Source organism: Saccopteryx leptura, chromosome 10, assembly GCF_036850995.1.
Source record: "Saccopteryx leptura isolate mSacLep1 chromosome 10, mSacLep1_pri_phased_curated, whole genome shotgun sequence".
NCBI lineage: Eukaryota > Metazoa > Chordata > Mammalia > Chiroptera > Emballonuridae > Saccopteryx > Saccopteryx leptura.
In genome coordinates, this window is record NC_089512.1 from 57515877 (window position 1) to 57542902 (window position 27026).

At 43.6% G+C, this 27026-nt stretch overlaps 1 protein-coding gene across 2 annotated transcripts in view; it reads right to left on the minus strand.

The window, feature by feature from the left end:
* Positions 1–1980: 1980 nt before the first annotated feature.
* The window catches only part of RFT1 (RFT1 homolog), a 50315-nt gene continuing 25269 nt past the window's right edge, over positions 1981–27026 (minus strand). The window contains exons 8-13 of one of the 2 annotated variants that reach the window (XM_066351229.1): positions 26245–26295; positions 25382–25512; positions 22865–23009; positions 12085–12190; positions 4271–4520; positions 1983–3581 (exon numbers count right to left, since the gene is read on the minus strand). In XM_066351229.1, coding sequence (XP_066207326.1) covers positions 3414–3581; positions 4271–4520; positions 12085–12190; positions 22865–23009; positions 25382–25512; positions 26245–26295 — 851 coding nt within the window. In that variant the 3' untranslated portion in view covers positions 1983–3413. Of the gene's footprint in view, positions 3582–4270; positions 4521–12084; positions 12191–22864; positions 23010–25381; positions 25513–26244; positions 26296–27026 lie in introns of both variants that reach the window. The other variant, XM_066351230.1, reaches the window with a different exon arrangement.

Genomic DNA, 27026 nt, shown 5'->3' on the forward strand with positions numbered 1-27026 from the left:
CAGGCCTTTCTCAGCCTGGCATTGGCTCTTACACTGGTTTTCAGGACATCCAACCCCAATTTTCTTACAGGAAGTTCTGGCCCTGTCTTGCCTTTGGCTACAGTGTTTCCTGCAAGATTTGGATGCTGGGCTCCGCACAAGCCCCCCTCCTCTTATTCCCAAACTCCCAAACCCCTATCCGGAACCTGTGAACACGGCACTTAAAGTTTTTAACGGTCCCAACTAGTAGAAACAGGCCAAAGCTGTTTGCCAGGCCCACATACAGAAGATAATGCTCCAAACCCCGACTCTTGTGGCAACCCTGTGACCAGCAGAGCCACCAGCAGCTTGCTTTAAGTGTGGCAAGCAGGACCACTGGTCCCAGCAGGGCCCCTGCCAGCAGCTGCCCAGTGAGCCCTGCCCTGACTGCAAGCAGCCCAGTCACTGGCGGAGTGATTGCCCCTTTGGGCAACAGGTTTTTCCTCAGCACCTCTACGTGGAGGACAAGCTGCCTGAATGGGAAGGCCAATCCAGCCAGGTGGGTGCATCGCTCAAACTCCTAGGACACGGCCTGGACTCGGAGAACCCAGGGTTCTGCAACAAGTGGGTAAGTCCATCTCATTTCTTGTGGACATGGGGGCTGCCTTCTCTGTTTTACCATTACACTCTGGACCTCTAGTTCCCTCACAGGTTTCGGTTATGGGAATGGATGGGACCCTCTTCCTTTCCACTTTTTACGCCACTCCTGACATGCAGTTTTGCCTCAAGCTTGCCTCCTTACAGGACCACTGGCAGTCGGAACCACTGGACTCCACCCATCTCCAGCTCACCAAAAGGCTGGACCCTGCAAATCCCCCTATTACTCCTCTTTTTTTTTTTAAATCCTTACAGGACCGTATCCGTGAAGTTTCTCCAATCATGGCCACACAAATGTTCCTCCTGACACCCCTCAAAGCCACCACCTTCCAATCTCCCCCTCCCCACGATGCCCCTATTCAGCAGGAAGTAGCCAGATGAATAAACGGCGCCCTTTTCCTATTTAACACAAAAGGTCAGAATGTAAGGTTGGTGGATAATGGGGGATGGTCACGTGGGGAACCCAGACCCGCGAACTTTGGCTAGAACCGCCCACAATCAAGCACGCAAAAGGAAGCTTCCCAGGAACCATTTGGAAAGAAGCGATCGTCTGCCAGCCAGTGAAATTTTACCACATCATAGTAGTTCCACTTCCCTAGAGGGACCTTTTAAATAACTCCCATGCGGTTTAATCCATGCAACTTCCCTAGCCTCCATCTTTCCTCAGGGCCAGGGAACCTTGCCGGGCGGGATGCGCGCTCTGTACTCAATAAAGCCGTTTATTATTTCACACTTTGCGGCTCCAAGACCTCTTCCTTCCATCTCGGCAGGGAAAAATACCTTACACTCGCTATCTTTTAAGTGGCACTTAAAGGCAAAAGTGTGATTCCCTCTAAAAATCTGTTTTGGGTGAAGGTGGACTGCACGGGGACAAGAGGTGGGAATGCACACTCGCTCTCACGGGAGGCAGAGCAGAAACCTTGGTGGTTGTTCCTGGACAGCTGGGAAATCAGTGATGCTGCTTGGGCAACAGCAGCTCCCTTCCTGGGGCAGAGAACGGACACCGTGAACATGGGCATGATCGGTTCAGGGTTCTGAGACGGATGAGGACAATGGGTGTGCAAACTTGGTTTGCGGAAAAGGCTGATCCCAGAACCACGCCCCCAGCAATGCGGATTCCCAAGGTCTGCAGCAGGTCCTGGGACCTTCATTTATACTGCAATCCAGGAATGCACACGGTTCAGGGGCCATGCTTTGAATCTGGGGTCAAGTGGGCATGACAAGGCCGTAGGGAAGGGGGTTGGTGGTCAGCGGCAGCAGAGAAGAAACTTCTGAAGGCTAAAGACACACTCATTTCCACACACTCACGGGGGGGGGCTGCCCTCTGTGTTGCCTAGCCTGCCTCTGGGACATCAGGTCTTCTGAGCTAGCCTGACCCTGCCTTACAAAAGCATGACCAAGGCCATGAGTTTAGGGGGCCTATGACTGCTCAGTGACACCATGCATTTAATTACTTTCCCCAAATTAGTGCAAAACATTCTCTTTTTGAATAGATGAAAAGGTATGCAGGTGACTGGGCCCTTATCTCGGAGAGCTGCTGGGTCTTGATCCTTCGGCTCTCAGCTCTGCCTTGGGGCCAGTGGCTCTAAGTGCATGCCTTTTAGCCAAACCTCTGACACAAGTTGCCGGGACTTGCCAAGGTGAACAACTTGCTCTCCGAGTGTAAACACAGGAAATTTGGGGACATCAAGGCTGGATGATTGCTATTACCATTCAAGACAAGGCTTGTACATGTAGCTCTAGAGGTCAATCATATGCAAAAGAAATTAATACATAAATGGAAGAAGAAAAATGCTTTGCTGCCTAGGAACAACGCTTGGTGATCTCACCTGCTGGGTATAGGGTGCGGAGAGGTGACCTTTTAGCTGGGACTCATCTCCTGTTCTATCTGGAGGACCAGACCCAGGGGCCTGCCACTCTTGTCCTACGGTTGGAAGTAATGGGCCAGTGGAAGGATACTTGCCATATAGAATTTGCCCTATTTTATTCTGAGAAAAAAAGATACATCTATTCAACTTTAGTCGTCATCTGTGCAGTCTCCATGTGGGAAGTCACAGCCAGCTGTAAAGCAACATTTCCTTCAGTGGACAAGGTAGCTCACATTGGATCACAGTTTCCTTCAAAATCCCCTCTGCCAGGTGACCAGGCCACGGGTCTTCAGCCAGCTCACACCTCCTCTGGCGAGGCAAGTGCTGGCCCAGGGCACCCAGCAGGGAAGACGTGTGGTTCTGAAAGACTTTGTGTTTTAATGTCTTGTATTTCTACTGAGTAACTTGTTTCCTTCTCTAAAGACCCAGACCACATGGCTGACATGGGAAAGCCACAACTCCAGGGTACGTGTTCTTGTTTGGCACTTAACATCAGCTTTCCTTCCTCCTTTCACAGTAGAAGTCAAATATTCCTGTGCAAGGTAAGGTGGCTGTATCTCTTTTTCTGTGCCCGATGATTATTTACATCCCAGGTATAGTTTGTTGGAGCATACAGCTCCTAAGATCAATCATATCCACAAGGAATTAATACATTAATCAAAAGGAAAAATGCTGATTAGAACAAAATGGTGAAAAAAATCAATGTAACTATTTTAAAAGAGCTTCTGGTCTTTCCTTAAAAATAGAACTCCTTCTTCCTGATGGAGACGTCAGATGGATAGAGAGTGTTAGGTCCAGTGGTTCTCCAATGTCTCAACTGCCTGGGCTGGTCTCACCCTACTGCAGACCCCTCTGTAGGGCTCTTCTGCCCAGGAAACGTTTTCTGCCCACAGCTGGTCCAGGTGCAGAGGTGTCAGTGAATCCCTAAGGTCACGTCGTTTTGTCAGCAAGCCTGGGAACACCTAGCTGAGTCCTAAGAAAGTGGATCAGCTTGGTCTCTGTGAGGAACACTGTCCCAAGAGTCGCTCCCAAACAGAAGGCCCCCACAGCCACGTGCGCCAGCCTGGCTGGCCAGCCCTGCTCGCAGCACAGGAACACCTGCGGAGAGAAACCAGTCATTGCCCTGGCCCTGCCATCTGTACCTACCTCCTTGCTCAGGAGAGCCAGGGAAAGTGCAGGCCCTACTACTGCCCCAGCACTGAGTCGGATAAAAGGCACGACAAGTATGTACTGAGGGTCTACTCCAGTGGTAGTCAACCTGGTCCCTACCACCCACTAGTGGGCATTCCAGCTTTCATGGTGGGCCATAGCGGAGCAACCAAAGTATAAATAAATGATAGATTTAACTATAGTAAGTTGTTTTATAAAGATTTATTCTGCCAAACTTAGCGAAAATCCGACAAAGTATTTGGTAAGTAATTACTATTATATGCTTTAACTTGCTATAACTCTGCTTTATCAATTTTATAAAGTAAAGTTACTTCCCTACTTTATAAATCACCATTACTATGGAACCAGTGGGCGGTTAGAAAATTTTACTACTAACAGAGATACAAAAGTGGGCGGTAGTATAAAAAGGTTGACTACCACTGTTCTACTCTGTCCCCATTGGTGACATGGTTTGGTAACAGCTATCATAAGATACTGTCCTGGAGGCCTAGGAGAAGGAATACTAGGGGGCAAGTACTAGCCCAGCTGCTTCAGGCAGAGCGGGAAGGGGAAGCCTAGAGGAGGAACAGTGGACAGCTTGCCAAAGCATGTGGTGTGAAGGCTGCAGGGACTCTCACCTCTGATATACAAGTAACCCCACCACTGAGGGCAAAGGCTCCAAGGAGAACTGGCGACAGCTGCAGGCCAGCCAGGGGCCGGTAGGGGCTGTCCCGGTAGTAGCGGTGGATGAAGCAAAGGCTCTGCGTGATCCGAATGCCCATGTTAAAGCAGTTGGCCAAGATGAAGCCCACGCTGCCACACCAACGGGTCAGGAGATAGGATAATACCAGGAATGAAGACGATAGGGCCAGCATTGTGAAATTGTACCTGGGGAGAGGGAAATAGGCAAAGCAAGGCTGTGGAAAACTTGTCCTAAGACAGTACTCCCGCAATAATGGTAGTGGTGAATATGAAGTCACAGAAAGTACCTCCAAGTTCCCATAATCCAGCTGGTTTTCATAACACTGAATGCTACAGATAACATGGAAATGTCATTGCCCCTCACCCCTGGATAGAAGAGTAAGAAAATGAGCAACTCAAAATGTTTATGGTTTTTTAAAAATTTTTAAAATTTTTATTTATTGATTTTTAGAGGGGGGCAGAGAGAGAAAGTGGGGAGGAGCAGGAAGCATCAACTCCCATATGTGCCTTGACCGGGCAAGCCCAAGGTTTCGAACCAGCAACCTCAGCATTACAGGTCGACGCTTTATCCCACTGTGCCACCACAGGTCAGGCTGTTTATGGGTTTTAAGGATAACAGTTGGTTAGTTTAAGTGGTACTTTGTGATAAAAACACATAAAAATCCTATTCAGTTCAAGTCTCAATGTGAGGCACAAGAATATGACGCAGGTGTCTACGGCCATACCACCCTGAATGCGCCCGATCTCGTCTGATCTCGGAAGCTAAGCAGGGTCGGGCCTGGTTAGTACTTGGATGGGAGAATATGACGCAGGTAACGATTACATACAAACGCTAACCCTATGCAGGTACTGTGAGGGTGTTGTGAATGAACACAAATGGACTTGCTCCGTGGAATTCTGCTTCATTTTACAGACCAGGAAACCAGACACGTGGAGCTTGAGCAATATGCCCAGAGAGTGAGCCGACACTCCAACCTGATCCCTGGCCCCTGAACTTTAGCACTGCACACCACCACCTTTGGGAAACACAGAAGCCCCAACTTTGCCAGTGGACATCACTCAAAGACAATGACCGGCCTTCAAACTGAAGTGTAAACAGAGAACAAGGCCTGGATCATCATCAGTGCTCCCCAGACTCTTACACATCCTTTTCTACATCGCTACAGCTCTTCAGAGCCTATGGCTGGATGGACTGTAACTGTTCCTTTCTCTGATTGCAAAGCAGCACATCACCTAGTTGTCTCCAGTTGTCAGCAAGGGAAACTAAGTCTCAGCAAAGGTAGAAGAGCTGCCATCGTCCTCCAAACGGCTGTGGCACAGCCACAGACAAAATTCTCCAGCTTCTGGCTTCCACTTAGTGCACAGCAAACATTCTCAGTACACAGTTGTTGAGGGAACTAAATCCCTTAGGTTCCCCCACCCTGCATCTGCTGGGTCAGGAAACCTCAGAGGCCACCACTCAGGTTCTGCACATGAGGGGTGGGTAGAAAGTCACTGTGTTGCTGGAATACCCAAGTACTGGTCCTTAGGCTTAATAAGCTCAAGGTACTATATGCAGTATACTTTATCAGAGTGGGTGGTAAGACTACCTACTGCTACACCTGCGCACACGCGCGCGCACGCACACACAACCCTATGCTCCAACAGGGAAGGTGTGCTCTCATCCAGAAGTACAGAGAGGGAATTTGTCTGTTTCTTAGTTGAGAGTCTCTTTTAATAAGCAATGAAAGTACATGAGCCCACACCTTCACAAGGGAAGTTTTTTCACTACTAATCAGTGATGAGAGTAGCCAACTTGATAACAAGTCACTGAGGTGGGACCTACCATAGACTAGTACTCTGAAGTCTTTTCAAAAAAGTCAAAATGTGTAATCTTGCTAATTTTTTTTCCTTTTTCAGAAACTATCAGAAAGGTCCACTACACCACCAATCCTTAGAGTTTAAGCCACAGGTTCACAAACTTTCTTTTTTTTTTTTTTTTTTTTTCATTTTTCTGAAGCTGGAAACAGGGAGAGACAGTCAGACAGACTCCCGCATGCGCCTGACCGGGATCCACCCGGCACGCCCACCAGGGGCGACGCTCTGCCCACCAGGGGGCGATGCTCTGCCCATCCTGGGCGTCGCCATATTGCGACCAGAGCCACTCCAGCGCCTGGGGCAGAGGCCAAGGAGCCATCCCCAGCGCCCGGGCCATCTTTGCTCCAATGGAGCCTTGGCTGCGGGAGGGGAAGAGAGAGACAGAGAGGAAAGCACGGCGGAGGGGTGGAGAAGCAAATGGGTGCTTCTCCTGTGTGCCCTGGCCGGGAATCGAACCCGGGTCCTCCGCACGCTAGGCCGACGCTCTACCTCACAAACTTTCAAACTCATCCTCACCCAACTCTAAGTAAAATGACAACAATGAATGAATCCAGTCACTAATTCAAGCAGGGATGAATTCAACAGTGTGGCTTCTTTGGTGTGGCCATTTGGGAGGAGCTCATGATATTGTCCACTGTTTTTCACTAGAATAGGATTTTGCAGCTGCTGAACTTTCAAGAACTCATAAATCTACAGTGTTACAGACATAATCCAGGAAAAAAATGAAAATTTTAAAGATGCAATTAAAATACCATTTTTTAAACCAATGCAAAATTAGTGACAATAATGAATATTCTATAAGGTTTAGTTAACATAAACAGTAAATTATTTATGAATGCTTATTTTTCCATGGCCCTAAGACACTGGGCCTAAAATCAATTTGATCAAAAGATGGACGGTCAAGAATAGTTTTTTTTTAAGTTTTGCTTTTTATTTTATTTATTTATTTTTACAGAGACAGAGAGAGAGTCAGAGAGAGGGATAGACAGGGACAGACATACAGGAATGAAGAGAGATGAGAAGCATCAATCATTAGTTTTTCGTTGCGTGTTGCGACACCTTAGTTCAGCGGTTCTCAACCTGTGGGTCGCGACCCACAGGTTGAGAACCGCTGCCTTAGTTGTTCATTGATTGCTTTCTCATATGTGCCTTGACCGCGGGCCTTCAGCAGACCGAGTAACCCCTTGCTTGAGCCAGCAACCTTGAGCTCAAGCTGTTGACCTTTTGCTCAAACCAGATGAGCCCACATTCAAGCTGGCGACCTTGGGGTCTCAAACCTGGGTCTTCCGCATCCCAGTCCGATGCTCTATCCACTGCGCCACCGCCTGGTCAAGCTGGTTAAAGATATTAACTGCAGCAGCAACTGAAGTGTCCCCCAGTGGGTGCTGGCTGACTACATCACGGCACAGCCATACAGCATAGCCGGCATGAGATGGAGCCTCCACTGCCATGAAAAGGACGGTGCCAGTCTATGCCCACTGTGAGAAGACTGCACTCATCCTCCTTCAACATTACAGAGTCCCATGTCATGTTGGGCACTCAGAGACAAAGGAGCTGTCAATCTCAGGCCTTTGTATCACTGTCCTCTGTGCCTGGAAGGTTCTGTGCCATCTTTGCATGGTAGACTCTTCTTGTTTATCCAGGCCTCAGCTTAAATGACACCTCCTTGAATAGGCCTCCCACTCTCACTATATACCCCTGTTTTAGTTCTCTGTGTAGCACAATATTTTCTGGTTTATTTATTTTTAAAAGAGAGAGAACGAGACAGAGACAGGAAGGGAAAGAGATGAGAAGCCTCAACTTGTAGTTGCGGCACTTTAGCTGTTCATTGATTGCTTCTCATATGTGCCTTAACTGGGGGGCTTCAGCCAAGCCAGTGACCTGTGGGCTCAAACCAGTGACTATGGGTCATGTCTATGATCCCACACTCAAGCCGGTGACCCCGCGCTCAAGCTGCAACCTTGAGGTCTCAAACCTGGGTCCTCATCCAAGGCCGATGCTCTTTCCACTGCACCACCACTGGTCAGGCAGGTATTTTCTTATTTATTTACTTGTTTGCCATCTGCTGCTCCCACTGTCACCTCCAGGAGACAAGCTCTGTCTTGTTTATTGCTATGTTTCTGGAGCTTAAAACAATCCTTGTTAGAGAGTAGATGCTCAAAAATTATTTGTCAAATGAACAAAAGGGAATGAGATATTCTTAACAAAACAGAACAAAAATTCTTCAATAGGGCATAATGAAAAATCTATAAATCATATTCAATGTATATTATGAAGTTATTAACAAAAAAAGCAACTTGCAAGTCAAAGGATGTTCTAATATTTCATATCCAGCAAAATACTCTGGTTTTATTTAGAAAAACACTGATCAACCTAAAGTTGATTAAGTAAAAGCCCATGATTTTATCAATATTTTTTTCAACTCAGAATCTGAAATGTCCAATATAAACCAATCATCACATTGAAGTAAGCTGCCCAATTCTACTATAAAAATTCTTACTTGAGTTTTATGTCTGGTTAAATTCACAGAGATGAAAAAAATGCCAGGAGTCAGTGATGAGCCCAGGTGCTCCTCAGACCAGGGCCAGGTGTTGGGGCCAGGGCCCACTATGTTTAAAACATATCTGAACATCACTCTTAAAGTCACATTTTACTCTTAAGGGAAGTGAGCTACTTAAAATGAGAACTGCATTAGAAGTCACTCTGCTCTCTTTTCTCTCTGTTGACTACTAATACCACGAAAATAACAGATTATTTATGTACTGTTAAAATCCCAATACAACTAACTTAAAAGTTGTTTCTTTTAGTTCAGTGAATCATAGGAGAAAAGAAGGAACCAGCCACCGTCTATACTCCCTCACAATTTAGTTTTAAGAGATATTTTTTCACATTTTAAGCAGGCATAATGTTGATTCTTTCGCTCAATAATAATGCTAAAATTATTATCACAAAATTCCCTTCAAAGAGATAGTTTCCTAGTCCAAGCCCTTTCCGCTTTGACTTAGTGCCTCTTTTAGTATGTTTTAAATTATAATTAAAAATTATTTCAGCCTTCTGTTCCTTCTGGATAGGAAGGAATTGCTGTGGTCTGACTATGCCGAGTAAAAATGAAGCCTCTCATTGTTGTCCTGGTGGCAGGTGGTCCAGTGCCACCAGGTCTCCCCTCCAAACCAGGCGGACCATAGAATTCAGGTGGTCCTTCAAGAAACACGTTATATATGTTGCAACACAAACAACCTCAAACTTGTTCCCAAGTAGTAATTTAAATATTTATGTATATATGATCAGCCCCAAATGTAGAAAAGAGTCACAAAGAATAATGGCTTACAAATTGTCCAAACAATATTATTAAATACTAACTAATATAAAAAAAAATTCAGTGGTACAGTGGATAAAGCATCGACCTGGAATGCTGAGATTGCCAGTTTGAAACCCCAAAGTCATTGGCTAGACCAGGGGTAGTCAACTTTTTTATATCTACCGCCCACTTTTGTATCTCTGTTAGTAGTAAAATTTTCTAACCACCCACTGGTTCCATAGTAATGGTGATTTATAAAGTAGGGAAGTAACTTTACTTTATAAAATTGATAAAGCAGAGTTACAGCAAGTTAAAGCATATAATAATAATTACTTACCAAGTACTTTATGTCGGATTTTCACTAAGTTTGGCAAAATAAATCTTTATAAAACAACTTACTATAGTTAAATCTATCTTTTTATTTATACTTTGGTTGCTCCGCTACGGCCCACCATGAAAGCTGGAATGCCCACTAGTGGGCGCTAGGGACCAGGTTGACTACCACTGGGCCAGATTGTGGGCTCATCAGCTTAAGCCCAAAAGTTGCTGGCTTGAGCAAGGGATGATGGCTTGGCTTGAGACCTAGGTCTGATCCCCAGTCAAGGCATGTACGAGAAGCAATCAATGCACAACTAAGGTGAAAGCAACTACAAGATGATGCTTCTCACTCTCTCTTTCCTTTTTCCCTGCCTGTCTGTCTCTTTCTCTCTGCCCCCTTCCGGTTTCTCTATATCTCAATAAACAAACAAACAAATAAATAAATAAATAAAGTTATCTTTTTTTTTTTTAATTTTTTATTTATTCATTTTAGAGAGGAGAGGGAGAGACACACACACAGAGAGAGAGAGAGAGAGAGAGAGAGAGAGAGAGAGGAGGGGGGAGGAGCTGGAAGCATCAACTCCCATATGTGCCTTGACCAGGCAAGCCCAGGGTTTTGAACTGGCAACCTCAGCATTTCCAGGTCGACGCTTTATCCACTGCGCCACCACAGGTCAGGCTAAAGTTATCTTTTTATACTAGAAGCAACTTTCAAATAATATAGTATTTTCAAAATTAAACTTAAAAAAAGACCTTTCCATCCATGGAAGAAAAGGGGAGCAGTGATGGATTCAAAGCAGTTTAGTAGCTACAAATTTAACTATCTGAAGTACTCCCTCACATGTCTAGACCAATATATGAAAACTTTGTGTTATGATCTAAAAGTAGGCTGGAAAATCATTTTAGTGAGTCATGATATGGCAGCTTAAACATAAAACAAGAGAATTAAAAAACATCAGTGTATCGTGTGCATAACTGCTGTTATTTACTGCCTCGTGAAAGCAGAACATTTCCATCACATCCACTCAAATATATATTGGATCACAGTGCTCACTGTAGTTTTTACTGTGAAAGCTGGTTTGGGCAGCAGTTCCTCAGGCCCTAACTATCATCAGGAGCTGTGTAATGAAAGAGTCCTTGGCCCAAGCCCTTACAATTCTAGTTATGTTGGCCTGGGAGGGGGATAAAACTTCCTAGGAATCTGGTCTAGGCTGGGACTGCTGCTTTAGATTCTAGCTCTAAACTGTGGTATAGCAAATACAATCACCAAGCTTTTTTTTTTTTTTTTTATCACCAAGCTTTTTGGTGAGACAGTCCAACTTGGGAAGAGAGGTACTCCGAATGAGAGGAATGGTTCCCCAACTCTTTGAACTATCCTTTCCCATTCTGCCCCCACCAATGGTCCTCTGAGGGCTTTCAACAGCACTCAAGGCAGTACAGAGGCTGCCTGAACACCCAGAAGGACCCAGCCCTCAAAAGGCAAAGAGATAACAAGGGCCACTCATCCCATTACCTACACCCACCCCTTCTACTTCCTTTTCTTCTCACTATCACTTTTATCCTTCTCCTCAACCTCATCCTATAGTGATGTCTTAAGATACTGCCTTTCCACTTTTGGTATTTGGACATAAGGGATAGATAATTATGGGTGTGAGGTTCTTAGTCAGCAGTTCATGTCAGAATCACCTAAGAGCTTCTTAAAACATACACACTGGTGAAGGGCCTGTTGATTCTATAGGTGTGGTAGGAGAGAGAGAGGTGGAAATAGGACAGGAATCAGCTTTCTAACAAGCCCATGGGCGATTTTTACTCATAACGAGTGTTAAGAACCACTTAAAGTCCGAGGGCAGAGGTCCTGATCTGGTGTCAATGGATGGGGAAAAATTGTGGCAAAACATGTATGTTCACTTGAGCCTTTCTATGAGGAGAATGTCACAGATTCCTGAGATTCTCAAAGACCCATGAATCAGATTCTTTGGGGTAGGACTCTGAATCTTGGAGAAGCTCCTTGGTAACCCACTAGAGCACTGGATAAGGAGGTGGAGAAGTGGAGCTTGTCTTGTGCCTGTCTCCACAAAGCTGGATTAACACAACCCTGCAATGTCCAGATTTCTCCTCCACAAATGGTGCACTGGACAGCCTGGGGAAGGCACTGTACTAGTGCTACCTCCCAAAGAGCCTCTGTATATGCATGTCCAAATGAAAAGAAAGAAGACTGGCAAGTTACTTCACTTTGGCTGAAGGCCATGATGAAGATGTGTCTTTAAGGTTACCTACCTGTCAATCTGCTCTTTGCTCATGGCAGCAAATGTGAAGCACTCGGTTACTCCATTGATGGCAAGCAGAAGGACATAGAGACAATAGGAACGCAGCAAAACAGGACCTATAAGGAAACAAACCACTGAGATGCCCAGCCTCATCTACCCTCACGGCTGGGTGGCCAGAGAACACCAGAACTGGGTCATGAGCCCTGTTGGTATCGACAATGGCAAAGGCATGCTCAAGCCTGTGGTCTTAATCATCTGGAAGCACTCCTATCATTCCACGGCACCAACTAAATTAACAGCTAAAAAAAAAAAAGGACAAGTATGAATAAATGCATAGATCTCTTGCTTAACAACTAAAAGCTTATTTGGCTAGCAAGCGAATCTTGCTTTTTAAATCAGCAAGAAGAGGCCTGCTAGTGGGAGCACTCAAGGACACTAGTGGCCCTACATGTTAAGAGAATCTCAGTAGAAAGGGTCTTGAAGAAAATACCTTGGGGAGCAGCAGGAAGCTATAGAGATAGAACTCCCACAAATCTGCAGGGAGAATCAGAGCCCAGTGTTATTTTTTTCTACAACAGACTAATGCAGTTCTATAGCTAACTAAGAAGCTTTAAAAAAATGTGCTAACAAAAGATCAGAAGCCTTAAAAATGGGACTGATCCTCTCTTTTAAGAGGGCCATTATCGAGACAGCCAAGCAGTTGGTAAAATAAACATATACCCAATTTGTGACCTGGCAATTCCACTCCCACATATACCTCTCACAGAAATAAAAGCATGTGTTCACAAAATCACTTGTACACAATGTCCACAGCAGTTTTATATATAATGGCCCAACAGGAGAAAGAATAGATAAACTGTGGGCCATCTATACAAAAAAATACTCAGCAATCAGAGAGAAAAAAACCTACTGAATCATGTAAAATCATGGATAAATCTCAAAAACTTCATATTGAGGGAAAGAAGCTAAACACAAAAATAAATAAAAATTAAAAAAATAAAAAGAGGCCAAACACAAGTGTCCATGTTATAATATTTAATTTATATAAAATTCTAAAAGCAGTTCTTATCTATGATGACAGAAATTAGAACTGTGGTTATCTCTGAGGTGAAGGGGAGAGTTGGTGGAAGGGGTACTGAGAGACCTTCTGGGGTAACAGAAATGTTCTATATATTATTCTGAATGGTGGTTACCTGGAGAGAGAGAGAGAGAGAGAGAGAGAGAGATAATGCACACACACACACACACACACACACATATACATTAAACTGTACTCTCAAGAGCACAGCATTTTATTTATATAAATTAGACTTCAATTAAAAAAAATGTGCCAGTTCAATCCCTGGTCAGGGCACACACAGGAATAGCTTGATGTTACTGTTTCTCTCTCCCTGCCTCTCTTTTTTTTAATTTATGATATTAATTTATTGTGTTTACATAGATTCAAATGTCTCACTGAATATATCTCCCCCCACTCCCGTGTTCCCCTCGGACCCCCTCTTGCCCCCTCCCCCCAGTGCCTCTCCCCCTTTCCTCCAGGATTTGCTGTCCTGTTCTCTATAATGAAATTATGACAAACTATATATAATTTCACTAATCTCTTTCCCTTCTCTGATCCCATCTTCTTTCTACTTTCCCTCTGACTTTCACTCGGGTCCCTGTGATCCCGCCTCTGCCTCTGTTCCATTGCTCAGTTCACATTGTTCATTGGATTCCTCAAATGAGTGAGGCCATAGGATATTTTTCTTTCTCTGCTTGGCTTATTTCACTTAGCATGATAGTTTCCGGTTACATCCATGTTGTCGCAAAAGGTAAGATTTCCTTCTTCCTCACAGCTGCGTAGTATTTCATTGTGTACATGTACCTCAGCTTTTTAATCCACTCGTCCACTGACGGACACTTGGACTGTTTCCAGATCTTGGCTGTGTAAACAATGCTCCAATAAACATGAGGGTACATTTCTTCTTTTGAATCAGTGATTTGGTATTCATAGGATATATTCTTAAAAGTGGGATAGCTGGGTCAAAGGGCAGTTCCATTTTTAATTTTTTGAGGAATCTCCATACTGTTTTTCACAGTGGCTACAGCAGTCTGCATTCCCACCAGCAGTGCAAGAGGGTTTCCTTTTCTCCACACTCTCTCCAGCACTTGTTATGTGTTGTTTTGTTAATGAGCGCCATTCTGACAGATGTGAGATGATATCTCATTGTGGTTTTAATTTGCATTTCTCTAATGATTAATGATGTTGAACATTTTTTCATATGCCTATTGGCCATCTGTATGTCCTCTTTGGAGAAGTGTCTATTCATTTTTATTGCCCATTTTTTTATTGGATTGTTTACCTTCCTGGTGTTGAGTTTTACAAGTTCTCTATAAATTTTGGTTATTAACCCCTTATCAGACGTATTGGAGAATATATTCTCCCATTGTGTGGGTTGTCTTTTTATTTTGTTAATGGTGTGTCTTTTGCTATGCAAAAGCTTTTTAGTTTCATATAGTCCCATTTGTTCATCATGTCCTTTATTTCATTTGCCCTTGGAGATAAATCAGCAAAAATATTGCTACGAGAGATATCGGAGAGTTTACTGCCTATGTTTTCTTCCAAGATGTTTATGGTTTCACGACTTACATTTAATTTTTTATCCATTTTGAATTTATTTTTGTGAATGCTGTAAGTGGTGATCCAATTTCATTTTTTTGCAAGTGCCTGTCCAATTTTCCCAACACCATTTGTTAAAGAGACAGTCTTTATTCCATTGTATGCTCTTACCTCCATTGTCAAATATCAATTGTCCATATAGGTGTGGGTTTATTTCTGGGTTCTCTGTTCTGTTCCATTGATCTGTATGCCTGTTCTTTTGCCAGTACCAAGCTGTTTTGAGTACGATGGCCTTGTAACATAACTTGATATCAGGAAGTGTGATACCCCCCACTTTATTCTGCTTTTTCAGGATTGCTGAGGTTATTCATGTTCTTTTTTGGTTCCATATAAATTTTTGGAATATTTGTTCTATGTCTTTGAAGTATGTCATTGATATTTTAATAGGAATTACATTGAATTTATAGATTGCTTTGGGTAATATAGATATTTTAATGATGTTTATTCTTCCTATCCATGAACATGGTATTTGCTTCCACTTGTTTGTATCTTTCTTGATTTCCTTTATCAATGTTTTATAATTTTCTGAGTACAAGTCTTTAACCTCTTTGGTTAAATTTATTCCTGGTACTTTATATTTTCTTGTTCCAATAGTGAAGGGGATTGTTTTCTTAATTTCTCTTTTAGACAGTTCATTGTTGGTGTATAAAAATGCCACTGATTTCTGAATATTGATTTTATATCCTGCCACCTTGCTGAATTCATTTATCAGATCCAGTAGTTTTTTGACTGAGACTTTAGGGTTTTCTATGTACAGAATCATATCACCAGCAAATAATGATAGTTTTACTTCTTCTTTTCCAATTTGGATGCTTTTTATATCTTCATATTGTCTGATTACTGTGGTTAGGACTTCCAGAACTATGTTGAATAAGAGTGGTGAAAGGGTGCACCCTTGCCTTGTTCTTGATCTTAAGGAAATTTCTGTAAATTTTTGCCCATTGATTATGATGTTAGCTTTGGGCTTGTCATAAATGGCCTTTATCATATTGACATATGATCCCTGGATCCCCACTTTGCTGAGAGTTTTGACCATAAATGGGTGCTGGATTTTATCAAATGCTTTTTCTGCATCTATTGATAGTATCATGTGATTTTTATCCTTCCTTTTGTTTATGTGATGAATCATATTGATTGATATGCAAATATTGTACCAGCTTTGTCTCCCCAGAATAAATCCCACCTGATCATGGTGTATGATTTTTTTCACATATTGCTGAATCTGGTTTGCTAATATTTGTTGAGAATTTTAGCATCTAAGTTCATCAGGGATATTGGTCTATAGTTTTCTTTCTTTGTAGTGTCTCTGCCTGGTTTGGAATCAGTATTATGCCTGCCTCATAAAAGGAGTTTGGAAGTCTTCCCTTCTCTTGAATTTTTTGAAATAGCTTGAGAAGGATAGAAGTTAGTTCTTTGAATATTTGGTAAAATTCTCCTGTGAAGCTGTCTGGCCCAGGACTTTTATTTGTTGGGAGTTTTTTGATAACTGTTTTTATCTCATTTGATGAAATCGGTCTGTTTAGGTTTACTAATTTTTCTATATTGATTTTTGAAAAATTATGTGTTTCAAGGAATTTGTCCATTTCATCTAGGTTGTCTAATTTTATGGCATACAGTTCTTCATAGTATTTCTGCTGTGTCAGTTGTTACTTCTCTCTCATTTCTAATTTTATTTGAGTCCCCTGTCTTTTTTTCTTGGTGAGTCTGGTTAAAAGTTCATCTATCTTGGCCTGACCTGTGGTGGCGCAGTGGGATAAAGCGTCGACCTGGAACACTGAGGTTGCCGGTTCGAAACCTTGGGCTTGCCTGGTCAAGGCACATATGGGAGTTGATGCTTCCTGCTCCTCCCCCTTCTCTCTCTCTCTCTCTCTCTCTCTATCCCCTCTCTCTAAAACTCAATAAATAAAATATTTTAAAAAATAAGTAAAAAAAAAGTTCATCTATCTTGTTTATCTTTTCAAAGAACCAGCTCTTGGTTTCATTGATCCTCTGTATTGTTTCTTAGCCTTTTTGTCACTTATTTCCACTCTGATCTTTATTATTTTCTTCCTTCTACTTCTTCAGGGTTTTACTTGCTGTTCTTTTTCTAGTTCTTTTAGATGCTGAGTTGTTTATTTGAGCTTTTTCTAGTTTCTTAAGGTATGCCTATAGTTCTATGAACTTCCCCCTCCGGACTGCTTTTGCTGTGTCCCATAAATTTTGAGTTGTTGTATGTTCATTTTCATTTGTTTCAAGAAAATTTTTTATTTCTTCTTTGATCTCATTGTTAACCCATTTGTTATTTAATAACATGCTATTTAGTTTCTAAGTGTTTGAGTGTTTTTCAATTTTTCTATTGCAGTTGATTTCTAGTTTCATGCCATTGTGATACAAGAAGATGCTTGATATGATTTCAATCTTCTTAAATTTATTGAGACTTGTTTTGTGTCCTAATATGTGGTCTATCCTAGAGAATGTACCATGAGCGCTTGAAAACAATGTATATTCTGCTGCTTTAGGATGAAAGGTTCTGAAGATATCTATTAAATCGAGTTGATCTAGTGTGTCCTTTAAGTCTGCTATTTCTTTGTTAATTTTCTTTTTTGAGGATCTATCCAGTGATGTTAGTGGGGTATTGAAATCCTCTACTTTTATAGTATTGCTGTTGATTTTGCCCTTTATGTCCATCAAAATCTGCTTTATATATTTAGGAGCTCCTATATTAGGTGCATAGATATTTATAATGGTTATATCTTCCTGTTGGATGTTCCCTTTATCATTATGTAGTGACCTTCTTTAGATAGCATATGTACAGGTCCTGTTTTCTTATCCATGCAGCTACCCTATGTCTTTTGATTGGAGCATTTAATCCATTTACATTTAAGGTTATTATTGATAAGTAGTTATTTATTGCCATTTTATTCTTTAAATCTACATTCCCTTTTACTAGATTTTCCCCCTTTTGTTCTGTTTACAGCAGGCCCCTTAATATTTCTTGTAGCATTGGTTTGGTTGTAATGAATTCCTTGAGTTTTATTTTTTGTCTGGGAAGTTTTTTATTTCTCCTTCAATTTTAAATGATAGCCTTGCTGGATACAGAAGTTTTGGTTGTAGGCTCTTGTTTTGCATTACTTTGAATATTTCTTGCCATTCCCTTCTGGCCTCAAATGTTTCTGTTGAGAAGTCAGATGTCATCCTTATGGGGGCTCCTCTGTAGGTAATTAATTGACTGCTTTTCTCTTACAGCTTTTAGTATTCTTTCTTTATCTCTTAATTTTTGTATTTTAATTATGATGTGTCTTGGAGTAGGCCTCTTTGGGTTCATCCTTAATGTAACTCTCTGTGCTTCTTGAATTTGTGTGACTTTTTCCTTCATCAATTTAGGGAAGTTTTCAGCTTTGATTTCTTCAATCAGATTCTCTATCCCTTGATCTTTCTCTTCCCCTTCAGGAACCCCTATAATGTAAATGTTGTTTCTCTTCATGTTGTCACAGAGCTCTCTTAAGAATTTCCTCAGACTTTTTGAGCCTCTTTTCTTTTTGTGCGCTGCTTCCTTGCTTTCGTTTATCTTGTCCTCTAAATCACTGATTCGATCCTCAGCTTCATCCATCCTGCTTTTAACTGCTTCTAGTGTGGTCTTCGTTTCTGATATTATATTTGTCATTTCTGACTGGTTCATTTTTATTATTTCAATGTTCTTTATAATACTTGCTATCTCTTTATTTAGGTGCTTGTTATGTCCATCCATTGTTGCTCTAAGATCTTTGAACATCCTAACAATCATTATTTTAAACTCTGCATCGGTAATTTGGTTATTTCCATCTCATTCAGATCTTTTCCTGGGAATTTCTCTTGTTGATTCATTTGGGTTGCATTTCTCTACCCTCCCATCTTGTCTTTTTTAAGAAGGGTGTGGCCACAGGAGACCAATGGGTGTGGCCTCTGTGTTCCCCTGGTGTGGTCTGTCTGCAGGACCGCCACCCACTCTGCCGCTGCCTTGGACGTTGGGGCATCAGCCTTGCCAGTGCTGGCCCTCTGCCGCTGTTGCTGCAGCTCCCACCTTGCCTCCACGTGCGGGACTGCATTCACACAACCGGACTGCAAGCCCTGGCCTGCCCTCTGCCTCCGCCCTGCCTCCACAGGCGGGACTGTGCTCTCGTGTCCAGGTTGCAAGCCTTGGCCGGTCCCTGGCTTCTGCCTTCCCCCATGGGTGGGACTTCAGGTGGGACCATTCTTGTGCCTGGCCTGCAGCTGTGGGTTGGACTGCTTTCATGCACCCTGTCTGCAGCTGCGGCCAGTCCCCAGCTTCTGCCTCCGCGGGCTGGACTGCGCTCTCGCGCCTGGGCTGCAGCCACAGCCAGCCGCTGGCTTCCGATCCTGCTGATGGGACCATGCTCCCACCTACCGCCACTGCTCACCCTCCAGGGAGCACTCAGCAGTGTGGGGGTGGTGATGCAGCTGAGACCTCAGAACTCAATACTGTATCCCTGATGCCTCCCTGCTTCTAAGTGATTCTTTGCTCTGACTGCAGCAAGGGAGCTTCTGTTTGGCAGGTCTCCCTGCCTCTCTTAAAATAAAAAAAAAATGTAACCACTAAAGGAAAACGATTGGGGCTGTGTGTGATGGGTGGAAGGGGGGAACTTAAGTTCCAGAGTCTCAGTATCTGGGTCTCATTCATGGTTTATGAAGCTGCTTGATCTGAAAGATCTCTGTGCTGTGAGGATCCTAAATAGTCTTGTGGTAGTCAAAAATTACAAAAGGAGTTCCTGGCCAGTTGGCTCAGTGGTAGATTGCCAGCCTGGCATGTAGATGTCCCGGGTTTGATTCCCAGTCAGGTCACACAGGAGAAGGGACCATCTTCTTCTCCACTCCTCCCCCTCACCCTTCTCTGTCTCTCTCTCTCTCTTCTCCTCCCACAGCTATGGCTTGATTGATTTGAGCATGTCAGCCCCAGGTGCTGAGGACGGTTCTGTGGAGTCTCTGTCTCAGGCACTAAAAATAGCTCGGTTGTAAGAATGGCCACAGATGGGCAGAGTATTGGCCTCAAATGGGGGGTTGCCAGGTGGATCCTGGTTGGGGCACATGTGGGAGTCTATCTCTCTATCTCTCCTCCTCTCACTTGGAAAAAAAGAAAAAAATTCCAAAAGGAATGCTAACAGGGCAGCCCTGATGCCTAACAAAAACTATCTCGCATGGCCTTCTCCTGGTTTCCACATGTTATCATGGCATGTTGCATTTCCTTCCCCAACCTGCTGCAGGAAGTAGCCTGGCCTCCACCACAGCTGCAGGGTAAGTCCAGCAGAGGGGACAGGGACCAGGCTCTGCCCTGTGATGGCTCAAGGCATGCTCAGTGTGCTCCCTTCTCTTCTCCATCCCTTTCTCTCTGACAGAGAGAAATGGGGCTCTTCTTATAACATGTACCTCTTACTTGGTAACTGAAAGCCAATGGCATGTGTGGGTCTCTCTAAAGGTGAATAATAAACTGTTTTGCATCATGGAGAACACAAACTCCTGCATGAAACAGTAATTCAATAAAAAGGGCTTTAGGCCCTGGCCGGCTGGCTCAGTGGACAGAGCACCAGTCTGGCATGCAGACGTCCTGGGTTCAATCCCTGGTCAGGGCACACATGTGAAGTTACCATCTGTTTCTCTTCCCCTCCCTCTCCCCCTTCTCTCTCTTTTCCCCTCTTGCAGTCAATGGCTCAACTGGTTTGAGTGTCAGCCCAGACACTGAGGATAGTTCGGTTGTTTTGAGCTCCAGCCCCAGACAGGGTTTCCAGGTGGATCCTGGTGGGGCACATGTGGGAGTCTGTCTTTCTATCTCCCTTCTTCTCACTTAAATGAATGAATGAATGAATGAATGAAAGAAAGAAAGAAAGAAAGAAAGAAAGAAAGAAAGAAAGAAAGAAAGAAAGAAAGAAAGAAAGAAAAAGAGAGAGAGAGAGGGAAAGAGGGGAAGGAAGGAAGGAAGGAAGGAAGGAAGGAAGGAAGGAAGGAAGGAAGGAAGGAAGGAAGGAAGGAAAGAAGGCTTTTAATTAATTTAGGGGAAAGAGGTTGAAATTGAGGATTGAACTTTATGGATTGAATTGAGGAATGTTATAGGTTGGTGATGGCAAACCTTTTTATAAAAACCGCCCACTTTTGCAGTGCTGGTCAACCTGGACCCTCCTGCCCACTAGTGGGCATTCTAGCTTTCATGGTGGGCAGTAGCGGAGCAACCAAACTGGTGCCAGGATTGGAACTGCCCCTACCAGAAGCCACAGGGGGATTTACAGAGAACTGAAGTTTGGCCCAAAATAGAGGAAGCTCTCATTTTGGTCAAAAAATGAGGAAAGAATGCTAGGAGAACAAACTGAGACATGACACTGATGCAGCCCTGGGCCAGGCAAGAGATGACGATGGCCCTCAAGATCCTCGGTGGCACCCCAAACCACACATTCTCTTCACAGACTAAGAAGCCAGACCATTCTCAAGACTGTTCTCTCTGAAGATGATACTGAAAGACTATCTTTTTGAGTCTAAAGTTATTAATGACTCTAACATAAACCATTAGAGACAGAACTTATTATTTTAGAAATCAACTAACACTGACCTCTTTAATTGATAATGTATTATCAAACTGGCACCTGGATCTCACTTGAGTAAAAGAACAACACAATTACAGTCATTTGTTTATATATTCTCTGTGACTAATTACTCCACCGGGTGAATGTAACATTGATGGGACAGCCCTCTCCTCATGGCAATGTTCTGTGATGGCCCTTACATTAAAGGCTGCTCCCTGGTGATTACCTTGTCCAAGGGGCAGAGCTGCCATGAAACAGCAGAGCCTGCAGTCTCCGCACACTGACTAATGACTTCCTACTGTGGCCTCCTGCAGTTGCCTGATAGAAATGTACTTCTCACAGCATGAGTCCCAGGGAGCTGCAAACCACCCACTGGTTTCACAGCAGATGTTTTCACTGCCTTTGTTCCAGTGTAGAAACCTGGCCCTTTTTTTCCTAATACCAAAAGTTTGGGCTTATTACAGTGGACTCTAAAGCGTGCCATTAAACTTGCAAAATGGAAATTGACAAAAGCTCTTTACACTGAGATGGGACAGAAGAAAGAAGTCTTCAGGGTTCTCGTCTAGTGACCTGAGGAATAAAAACACCTCTGCTAAACTCAAGATGAAATACTGCAAGTGGACTGCCGGCCTATGGCCCAGTGCATTTTGAAACTGGTGATGTCCCAGGGCCCAGCAAGTGCTGTGAGATGCTTAGTGGCCTGCAATACTGGGTGTTTAAAAATTTGACAGTCGCCCTGGCTGGTTAGCTCGGTGGTAGAACATCGGCCCAGCGTGCAGAAGTCCCGGGTTCGATTCCCGGCCAAGGCACATAGGAGAAGCATCCATCTGCTTCTCCATCCTTCCCCCTCTCCTTTCTTTCTATCTCTCTCTTCCCCTCCCTCAGCCAAGGCTCCATTGGAGCAAAGTTGACCCAGGCACTGAGGATGTCTCCATGGCCTCCGCCTCAGGTGCTAGAATGGCTCTGATTGCAGCAGAGCAACATCCCAGAGGGGCCTAGCCTTGCCCCCTAGTGGGCATGCCGGGTGGATCCCGGTTAGGCACATGTGGGAACCTGTCTGTCTGCCTCCCCCCACCCCTTCTCACTTCGGAAAAATACAAATAAATAAATAAAATTGACATTGTCAATACTTTTCTTTTTCAAAAACTGAGTCACTGGGTTAAATGTACAATATTATTTGCTGAGATCAATTTTATTCTCTGAAAATGGCTGCGCATTATCCTTCAAAGGCTTCAATGCATCAGGTCATGAGATTTATATGGTACTCACTATCTTCAGAGGTGTTCAGTACCAAGCGGAGGCTCATTAGAGGGAGCCTCCAGAAGGGGAGCACACAGAATCGCTTGGCAAAACACAGTTTAGGCCTAGGAGGAAAGCCAAGGATTCTTGACAACTTCAAGTGAGGTTGGGATCAACCTGTGCCAAAGCCCCCAACTGTACTGAGTTGGTCTGACCTCCTGTGAGGGAACAGCCCCCGCCTCCACCATAGCCTTAGCCACCAACAATTCTCCCTACATGACACAAGTTCCTGAATTTCAAAAGACTCTCCTATTTCTGTTTAGAAATTAGGCAACTCTTGTGCATACCTGATCCTGAGCTAAGAACGGTCCCTCCGTAGAGATCCAAAGCCAGCTGAGAGTAGGCAAAGCCAAAAACGGTGATGGTCAGGCCAACCAGCAGGGCCAGCTTGAGAAGGGACTCCAAAACCATGGTGGCCACAGCAACGTCCTCCTAGTACCAAGGAGAGGAAAGGAAGTGGGATGAATTATAAACTAAAAACTTGGCCCTGGCCGGTTGGCTCAGCGGTAGAGCGTCGGCCTAGCGTGCGGAGGACCCGGGTTCGATTCCCAGCCAGGGCACACAGGAGAGGCGCCCATTTGCTTCTCCACCCCTCCCCCTCTCTTTCCTCTCTGTCTCTCTCTTCCCCTCCCGCAGCCATGGCTCCACTGGAGCAAAGGTGGCCCGGGCGCTGGGGATGGCTCTGTGGCCTCTGCCCCAGGCGCTAGAGTGGCTCTGGTCACAACATGGCGACGCCCAGGATGGGCAGAGCATCGCCCCCTGGTGGGCAGAGCGTCACCCCATGGTGGGCGTGCTGGGTGGATCCCGGTCGGGCGCATGTGGGAGTCTGTCTGACTGTCTCTCCCTGTTTCCAGCTTCAGGAAAAAAAATGCAAAAAAAAAAAAAAAAACAAAAAAACAAAACTAAAAACTTCAGGCCACCAAAACCAAGATAGCCAGGAGACTCGCCACCTTCCTCAAGAATGCCTGGGCTGGTCCTGGCTGGTTGGCTCAGTAGATAGAGCGTTGGCCCAGCATATGGACATCCTGGGTTCGATCTCTGGTCAGGTCAGACATGAGAAATGACCATCAGCCCTGGCTGGTTGTCTCAGCAGTAGAGCATTGGCCTGGTGTGTGGAAATCCCAGGTTCGATTCCTGGTCAGGGCACACAGGAGAAGCACCCATCTGCTTCTCCACCCCTCCCCCTTCTCTCTCTCTCTCTCTCCTCTTCCCATAGGCATGCTCAAATGAACAAGTTGGCCCCAGGTGCTGAGGATGGCTCCATGGCCTCGCCTCAGCTGCTAAAATAGCTTGGTTGCCAAGCAATGGAGCAGCAGCTCCAGATGGGCAGAACATCAGCCCCAGACAGGGGTTGCCAGGTGAATCCCAATGGGTGCGCACGTGGGAGTCTGTTTCTCCACCTCCTTGCCTCTCACTTGATAAAATAAACAAACAACAAAAAAAAGCCACCATCTGCTTCTCCTCCCTTCCCTCTCCCCCTTCTCTCCTTCTTCCCTTCTCACAGCCAGTGGCTGGATAGATTCGACTGTTGGCCCAGGGCACTGAGGATAGCTCGGTTGATTTGAGCTTCAGCCCCAGACAGAAGTTGCTGGATGGATCCTGGTCAGGGTGCATGTGGGAGTCTGTCTCTCTATCTCCCCTCCCTCTCACTTAAAAAAGAAAATGAATGCCTGGGCCAAGGAGCAGGTGCTGGTCACATTCTTCACCATCAGCAGCCTTGCTATAATTCTGCCCACCTTCAGCCTCTACACCCAGTACACCACCATGACCGATCAGGTCACACACTAAAACCCCGTGCCCATCAAGATTATGGGAACATGCCTGACATGCCCAGCCACCCCCAGGACCTCCAGGGCCCAAGCTTCAAGTGACTGAAGAATCTGTGAACACCTCCACTGACATGGAGAAGGTACCCTCTCTCCTGTGGCCCCCAATAAAAATGTGAAAACTGAAAGAAAAAAAAAACCTGGTCTTCACATCTGGCCTTCCCCCTTTGCTGTTTTACAGATCACACTCTCAACTGGTGACAGGCATCATTGCTTTTCTAGAGCCTGCATTTCTTTCCATCAATTAGCAAATGAAAAAGGAGAGGTAATGTGTGCCTCCTTCAGGAGTACAGGGGACATTTAGTTTTTCACTTGGGATACATTATTTCAAATGTTACTTAGGAAACACTCACTTTTCCCTCTGATGTTTATTCTTAAACGGGATAGCAAATTCTCACATTTCTAGCTAGCATTGCCAGTGTTCTTCTGACAAACATCTATAAGTCCTGAGGTTCCTGTCTATGTCCTTAGAAAAATATGCCTGAATCAAATTGAGAACCAGACTAGCTCATTGTGTGATACTGTACATGAACTACATTTTGCAAAATGTCTTCTAAGACATGTAAGAGGCTGGCTTAGCTTGCTTTTAATTCTAAAATAAGCCAGATATTTTCAGTGGTTTTAGAAAAAGGGAAGTTTATACAACCAAATGCTCCTGGATTAAAATCTCTACTGTATTTAGCAACCGAAGTATGTAGAATCTCACGTCAGAATGTAGCTCTGGGCACTTAACAGTCCTTAAGAACATTGAAAAACTGGTGTGGTGACAGAAACCGAAAGACCAGGTCATTTCTTCCTCAGATTCTAGGTCAGCCTTGCCCCAGTCTGCATCCCTTGGCTCACCTCTGGGTCTCACACCTAAGACTAGTGTGAGACAGATCAGACAGAAGGGAAACAGACTGTACCACATTCCTGTCTATTTATCTTGCAATTAGAGAGATAATTCATTTGAGACGGTGACATAAGAATGAAGACTACCTGCTTCTGAAGTGTGGCATCTTTTTCTCTCTCCAGCACCTTAGCAAAGAATACATAAAAACTCTCCTCTATTGGATGGAAAATTAACCTGGCCACGAGGGAGCCAAGATTATTCACTATATCATACACACCTACAACACAAAAGGGAGAAACAACAATCGTACTGGTTTTCCTCTTTGAATTTTCACAGCACTAGATACTTCTTTGCTAATTTAATTTTTTAAATGCATCTTTGAGATAACTATAGAGTCACATGTAGTTGTGAGAAATAACAGAGATCTAGGTATTCTTTACTCAGTCTACCTCAATAGTAACATCTTGCCAAAATGATAGTACAATGTCACAACTAGGATACTGACATTAAAGGTCAAGACACAGAGCACTTCTATCACCAGAACTTTTTTATAAAAGTCACTAATGCCCAGTTGACTTTTTTCTATTTTTATTTCCACTACTCTGAGGTTATATGCAAAAATAAATATGAAAAAAAATACTGAGACCTATCCAGTCACAGAAAAATGGGGTGAATCTTTGTGACCATGATGACAGCTCCGTTTTCTCTTCTCTTAGTACCTCCAGCCCCCAAAATGAGTATCAAAGTTCTGCAGAAAGCAGAGTAAGGGCAGGGGAGCTCAGCGAAGAACCTGCCACTTAAGTCACATGAGAAGGGAGAGTCAGTACACTACATATATTTATAAAGATCTACAATTTTCAATCTTCAGGAGTCATGTTTTTATTATATTCAATTTTTATAAGCCTTAGTTTCACTTTTGTTAAATATATCAAAATGTAAAGAAAAATGTTAGAAAGTATTTACTAACAGTATTCCACTTTAATTAAAGCACTACAGAATTTCACCTTACCCTGATCACCAAAATTTAATACATTCAAAAATGTCATCACATATCGCTCCCCTGCAAAGAGAAAAGCAAAATAATTAGCATTTTGAATGTACATTACTTTCTTGTTTCCTTTTCTCATTGCTATCAACTTTCCCAGTTGGCAAATACTCTCAAAAGAGAAAAATTAGATAATCAATTAAAGAAACATTCCTTGTCCTAATGTTGATTTCAAATAATCTCAAAATAGTAACAATTTATTTATTTATTTATTTATTAAAAAAAATTTTTTTTATTTTTCTGAAGCTGGAAACGGGGAGGCAGTCAGACAGACTCCCCGTTTCCAGCTTCAGAAAAATGAAAAAAAATAAAAAATAAAAATAAAATAAAAAATAAAATAAAAAGTGCTGGGGAATTTATTGACAACAAATCTAAAACAGTTAAAAACAAAACAAAATCAATAAAACCCGTTGGATAAGGGTTTTTTTACACTATGAGGAGATGATTAAAATATTAATAATGAAAATAATTGTCCAAATTTAAGGGAGGTCAGCTAATTTGAGTGTAAAAATTCTGTAAAATGAAAGGTCCGTGGTTATGTGCACAGACTCATTAAAAGTTTCCTCTCCAGGTAGAGAAAGTTCCATGGAGGCTGGCAAGGCTCTGGAGCCCAAGTTCATGATTCAAATCTAACTCTAATGCCTTCACAGTGAAGACACCAGCCCAGAGCCCCGCTCCTCCATCCCCAATTTTCATGAATTCTCCTATTATCTGTGAATGAAAAGCACTGACCACTATGTAGATAG